General features: G+C 37.7%; 1 protein-coding gene across 1 annotated transcript in view; it reads right to left on the reverse strand.

The window, feature by feature from the left end:
* Nucleotides 1-6,809, reverse strand: part of ADGB (androglobin) — a 176,574-nt gene extending 169,765 nt beyond the window's left edge. The window contains 1 exon segment of the mRNA XM_065888845.1: nucleotides 6,736-6,809. Coding sequence (XP_065744917.1) covers nucleotides 6,736-6,809 — 74 coding nt within the window.
* Nucleotides 6,810-7,305: the final 496 nt, after the last annotated feature.

Consider the following 7,305-nt stretch of genomic DNA (forward strand, 5'->3'; position numbering starts at 1 on the left):
TTCTTCCCTGAATTGAAGACTGAAAGGTGAAGAAATGGGAGCAGAAAGGGCACATTGACATTTTGAGGACTTCAACTGAAGGAATATATGTAATTCTGATGCCCATCATGTCAGAGGATGGAATAAAAATAATCACAAAATCTTTAGACTATAGTATTCATTTGGCACCAGCAAAAATATATATATATTATATATATATATACACTTTATATATATATACTTTATATACTTTATACATATGTGTGTGTGTATATATATATATATGTATACTTTATATATAAAGTCTACTTTTAAAATGTACCATATGTTAATTCAGCCATACAAATCAGCATGCCTATAGCCCTAGACCCTGGAATTAATTAGCCTGAACCTACCCTACGAAAGAATGTAATAAAATTTCAAAGCACCTAGTTGAATACTTCTTCTGACAACATATGCATGTCTTCTTTGTCAAGGGTCAAAGTAAGAAAGATTAGGAATATTTCTATCCAATACTTCATATTATACAAATTATATCAAATTATACAAATCATATCAAAGGTATATTTTTAACATCTTGGATTTAGTCATTTTAGTCATTTTTATCTCACATTAAGTAGCCTAATCAGCTTATAGATTATTTAATCCCTTAATTTCAATAATCTGTGACCTGGAAATGTCAAAATAATAGTAAAGCCAACTAAAATATTTTTAAATAACCACTTTTGATTGAGGCAATATTACTTTGCTCATTTGAAGCACTAGCAACAGTGCTGTGAGTTTCAAAGTATAAGTTTGATCTTGTTTTTAGGTAACGCTGAAGTACAAATTCCGTGAGTTTGTAAATTTAAATCTTTTTAATCTAACATCTTATACTCCTCTAATAATGCTACAGAGTAAACTGAGGAGGAACCATTTCTCCTCCAAAATAAAAATTGGTTGATTAAAAAAATTTTTTTCATTGCCAGAAATAATTGTTAACCCATGTCAAGTTTTAACAAATTATTAAACAAATGTTCAGATCAAAGGAAGAACTAGTGACAGATCCCACTAAGACTAACAGGTTATTCCTAGCCTCATTAAGCAGGGCTTTTCGGCTGAGATTTTTATATTTAAGAAATATGCAATAGACATTTATATGATGCCCTAATCCGTGCTGAGTGTTGCCTGGTGTCCTGGGGATGACTGACAGGGCCTCTTCCCTCTGGGTCTCATAGTCTCTCTCTGGTTCTGAGACAGAGGGTTTTATGGCCAAGCTGCCACACCAGGTTTCTATTTTAACTCAAAGTACACACACCCTTATTAAACACACATCGTGCCAAGCCCTGAAGAAAAGGCAAAAATAAGCAAGGGAAGGCCCTCAGAAATTTGTCATTGAATTTCATTTACACTTTTTTCCCTTCCCTTTTCAGACATGGTGGCATCATCACCTGGACACCATCACCACTGCCACTGAAGGTCAGTAACTTGGCTTTGTGGTCTTCGACCACAATCATCTTACAGGTCTGCTCTGTACCCACTCACCCTTCTTTTAAAAAGTTCCTCACTCTCATGGAGAGCTCCCAGAAGCAAGCATCCCCCCATTATCTCCCATTATCATCACTCATTTCTTGCTACCCTTAATTCAGCATGAATTCCATTCAGACAATTGTTAAATTGTACCTCATAAATCATCATTTTGACATTGAAAACAGTCTATGTTTCCCCATCACACAGAGTTCAAATTCCTTAATCTGTCCTTCTCACGTGCTGCATACTCACCTCTGATGCTCTTGTGCCAGTACATTCATATGAAATCCCTCTTCTCCAGCCAACCTGGATGACTTTCTGTGCCCAAACATCTCCATCACCTGCCCTAGCCATCTCACTAGCTTGTGCCTTTCGAAATTGGAGAGTGGCTGTTAGAGGGAGATGATGAAAGACCAGCTCCAGTTGGAAGTGACCCTCTTATCCTCTAACTCACATAACCATCATTTTAGAAATGTCATGATTTCTCTAATCTAACCCTATGCCAATACATGGTTCCTTCCATTATTTCCAACAAGTTTCTCCCTGACAAATTTGACATTACTGTATATTTCCTAGTTATTTCTATTTGAATCTTAGTTTTTCTCCCCTAGATTACAAATCCCTGGACTTGTACCCTGTTTTGCAATTCCTTATTCTCCCAAGCCAACCAGTGACTTGGGCATGAGAAGCGCTCAGTGAATCATTGGGAAATGAACATAAAGAATTGGCTTTCCTCTAGGGAAGTTTTTGTCACCAGAGATCACCTTTTAAATTGTGAGTACTTATGACCTTAGTTGTTGAGGTTCTCAGAGGTGACCTGGGTAAATCACAAAACTCAGTGTGAACCCTGGGTTGTATCCTGCCCTGCTTCTCCTCTTCCCTCTCTGCCTTTTTCTGTGGAGCTATAAGGACTATACCTAGAGCTACAAAAGGCACCTCCCTTCTCTCTCTCTCTCTCTCTCTCTCTCTCTCTCTCTCTCTCTCTCTCTCGTGCACACACACATTTTTTTCCTTTTTGATTTCTGTTGGTAGAGGAATAGATTATCTATTTTCTATTAACCACTGTTGCATGGTTTCATTGAAGCAGCTCTCTCTTTGACCTGGTATAACCAAGAATTCACTTAATTTAATCCTCAGTAAGATATATATTCTTCTATTTTATGTTGCTTTCATAGTATTAATCATGATTCCACTCTTGTAATAGTCTTGTTTTCAAAGTTTTGTATAGACAAATATGTTGATCTTTTTTGAGAATTCTATGAAATTTAAATGTACACTTCAGTAAGTATAGATTAACTTGAGCTTTATGAAATATATTTCATTCTGTTTTGAAAAGTGGTCTAACTATATTCAATATCCTGTGATAAATCATAATGAAAAAGAATATGAAATAGAACGTATATATATATATATATATACGTATAACTGAATCACTATGCTGTACAGCAGAAAGTAACAGAACATTGTAAATCAACTATACTTCAATAAAATACATTTTTTAAAAAGAGGTCTAATGATATTTCATCATCTCTAAGAATCTAGAAGGTTGCATAATTCTTATTAGTTCAAATTATCTGTTTGATCTTGATTTTAATGTGCTATTGGAAGTGGAACAAAACTTTGTGACTATAAACACCAAATTGTATTCCTATCTCAAACTTCCCATTCAAGTTTCAAGTATTTTAGCATTTCAAGTGTAAGCATTAACACTTCTAATAACTCTTAATACTTAAATTGCATGCCTTCTCTTCCCTCTTTTAAGTTGTTTATCATCTACACCAAGACTTATATTCAGTACGTCAAAGAAGATCAAATTTTTGTCTTGTTGTCACTACAAATCCTTCCATGGTTTCTTTGCAGTACACATTAGTTTTCAAATTGATTAATTTAAATTGGCTTGTAATTTCTAGTTATCATTAGGTATTAATAACGAAAGATATAATTTGTGACAGTTGTTATGACAATAAAAAATATTGTTCTCAAAGATGAAATTTTTAAAAGATGACACCCCCAATTAGAACAATAAGTTAAATCTAAGTTTTGAACACTTTACTGTAACAAAATTCTCTCACTTATGGATCTAGTAGAGTTAAAAAAAATGCTGAAAGAATCATGATAGTTTGGAGCTGGAGGAAAAAATAAAGTAGAGAAGGGAGGACAGGGAATGTTGGAATGGCAACAATTTTAAGTAGATGGTCCTTCATTTAAAGAAGAAAAAATTGAATGTCAAAATAAAAAAATGACATATCTAATGTCACAAAAAATGGTGCAAGGGTGAACCCTATATCAGAGATTTCATTCTTGCTGATACAGAGAAATACAGAATACATAAAATAGAAATACCTTAATCTAATGTAAAAACTGTCAGCTCAATTACCTGGCATACTTATTCTTGGTAATTCAAAGTCATATTTACTTATGAATTTGGTCACAGCTGGACATAGATGGTTCTGCTTTCTCAGTTGAAACATCTCAGTTTTTGAATTTTGCCAACAGTGGATCAAATCAGAAAAGGAGGGAGAACCAGGCTTCAATTAAATTTAGAAGGAATGAAAACCAAGCTAAGTAACTAAACTATGAACTCATTTAATAAACAAATCGTGAGTGGCTATTATGTGCCAGTCACCAGACTAGGCAAAAGCCCGACCTGGTCCTGTACCCAATTTGACACATAAGTTTAGGGAATATAAGAGATATGCTACAGATGGCAGCTGTAGGAGAATAAGGTTTTATGGGACAGCCATTTTCAAGGCTCCTAATACTTTTTCTCTCATTTCCGTACTCAGGACTATGTAGAGTTAGTTGCATTTATTGGATGTATAACCACAAGGTGTGGTAAAATAATGACATATAAAAACTTACTCTAAATGTCCCCAGTATATTTCAAATGACAATTACACTGGAGCCTTGCTAGACTTTGATCCCTGGGCCCCAGGCTAGGTGACACCTAAATCTATGACTTAGCCTGATATCTATAATTAGTTCTTCAGTAAAACTTAGAGGATAAACATGATTTACAGTAGACTTCACATTCTATCATATAATGCTACAGCAGAACCTAATGATTTGATGTTTAATACTCAACAGCTAGTTTCTAGCAAAGCCTAGATATTGTATAACTATTTGCCCTTACTCTTGTATTTTCATAAATATATACATGTACTTTTATTGATATAATTCAATTCAGACATTTTCTGGGAAAAAAAACCTGTTAGAAATAACATCATCTCAAAAAGAAATGGGACGACCCAGTAAGGAAAGGGTTAACATCTTATCAGCAGGGATCTTATCTCTATCATGTGATAAAATCACCACAAATCCAGGCCAGGTACTGTGTTTTATGGTATCTGGTTTGATCAGGTTTTTTTGTTTTGTTTTTTAAATGGGCGTTAACAATCTCATCTCTTTCAGGATATAAACTCTTTAAAATCAAAGCTCCTTAAGAGTTGTGAGCCTTTGATGTACATTAATTATAACCATTCCTAAGTTTGCTTTTCTTTTTTTGGTGTATTGCAACCCTGTTATAGTCTTTTATTTCATCACTGTCATTCACTTATTCATTAAATAAACATTTTTGAGTGCCTACTACCTATGACCCAAACATGACTAACGACTCAACAGTGTATAAGATAGAAAAGGAAAAATTCTTGCCTTCATGGAACTTACATTTTATTGAGGTGACATATGCATAAACATAATTTTTAAAGCAAAATATATAGTATGTTAATGAGCAAAGCAATTAATGACAAAAAATAAAGCAGCAAAAGAAAAACGGGGAGTTTCTGGTTTTGGCAGGAAAGTGGGGATAGCAATTTTAAACCAGTTGGCCAAAGAAGCTGACATGAGAAAATGGCATTGAGCTAAATACCTAAAGGAGATGAGGGAGAAAACCATATGGAAATGACTTTCTAGCAGAGGAAATGGCAAAGCAAAGGCCCTGAGGTAGGAACAAGCCTGGGGTGCTCCAGGATGTGAAAAGGAGGACAGTACATGAACAAGGGGGAGGTAAAGTCAGAAAAGGAATAGGGAAAAAGGGGAAAGACCTTGATCCTGTAGGGTCTTGTAGAACTTGGACCTATAAGAATGGAAGCAACTAGAAAATACTGAAATGACCTGCCCTACACTGGTACGTAGCGGGAGAGCAATTCTGTTAAAAATCACTTACATAGGTAATATAGTATCTGAAATTTAAGTTACTAATAAAAATGAATGGATTATCTGCCAGGAAGCTGGAAGCTTGCTTATGAGAGAAAACAGAATTAGGAATAGAGACTCACAGACATAGGAATAAGTGCGGGAGAGGAGTTCAGGGAGCGAAAGAGTTTAAATACTAGGCATCGGTGAACAGAAGTTCAATGTGGGATTCTTGAGGTAAAGAAGGAGATGAAGAATTAGGCCGCCGAAATCGAAAAACCCAACTAAATAGCATTTCCTGTCCACCCCTCACAGGCACAGTGGGAAAACACAAATGACCCCACGGAGTTAGGTTTAGCAGCTGGTACTCTCTTATAGCTGGAATACATTTTAGAAATCTATAAGTTCAAATAATAGTCCCAAACCTGTGTTATTAATAACTAGGTATTTTTAGAGGGGATAAAAAGTAACAAAGAGGTACATACACAGACATGACAAATACCACCCCGGGTAGAGAGGCATCATGTAGATTCCATGAGCTAAAGTCTGTACAGTTCCTTGGAGTAAACATTAGTAACATGAATTACATATTTATATAGTTTTAACTTTTAAAAACCATTTTATGTCTGATATAATCTGACTAAAAGTCTTTAGTTGTTGGACTGGGGCAGATACAAACTAGGCAATCATCACTGAGGTGAAAGTTCTCTCTGTCTCTGTCTCTTTCTGCTAATACTGAGGCCACGCAGATGTGGTCCTGACTTTGAGCCTCGCCTCTTTGGCAAGGAAGCAGCAGCCTTTCCAAGCGCCTGGGTGGACTCTGAAGGAGAGGAGGGGCAGGAAGGGGTGGGAGGTTCATGGATGGCAGCCAGAGTGCAGCTGCCGAGCAGCTGAAATAGGGAAACCTGGGAGGAGGTGGATCGAGGCAGGCATGGAGGAAGAATGAGGGCAAGAATCTCCCGAGTCTGGGTTACCACAGAAGGAAAAGAAGCTGCCAAGAGGCCATCTAAACTCGTGTCCTGGCATGGTTTGCTAGAGTGAAGCAGCGCCAGGACGAGTGGAAAGGCCAAGGGGTCAGGCCAGGGGTGGGATGGGCAGGCAGAGGTCCCTTACTCTTTAGATTTATCCGATCCGTGCGCCGAGTTGATAGGATGCACCTCTTTCTTTCTGGTTTGTTTGGTGGTCATGGCAGAGGCGGACCCAGGCAGCGGCTGAGCTCTGAGCTAGGAGCCGGCTCTGCGACCCTGGCTCCGCGTCTGCGGTTGCCAGGAGACGGCCGTGAGCTTCCTGCAGCCGCTGGCAGGGCTTTAGCAGGGGAGGCTCTCGGGGAGGTGGCTTTAGGTCGCAGTGGGGATGCGAGCTCGGTCGCTCCACAGGGGGGTGGTAACCTAGGGGTTGAGTGTCCGGGGAGGAAGGCTCCCCTGGCATGGATTTGTCCGTAGGATTGATGGGCAGTTCTGATAAACTGGAGTTTTTCTATCACGTTGACTCTGACAGGCTTTGCCCTTCGGAACCGTGGACATATATCGACTCTCTTCTGGATTTGAATACGTGTACTATGCAAGTCCCCTTTCCCCAGGTCTTCTCTCTGCTGAACGAGTTCCTTTAGTAATAATTAAAGAGACTATTATAGACACAGTAATTTGCCAATGGCTTGAAAATCGTGGGTTCAGTAGTGAATAC

Source organism: Phocoena phocoena, chromosome 12 (assembly GCF_963924675.1).
Source record: "Phocoena phocoena chromosome 12, mPhoPho1.1, whole genome shotgun sequence".
NCBI classification, from domain to species: Eukaryota; Metazoa; Chordata; class Mammalia; order Artiodactyla; family Phocoenidae; genus Phocoena; species Phocoena phocoena.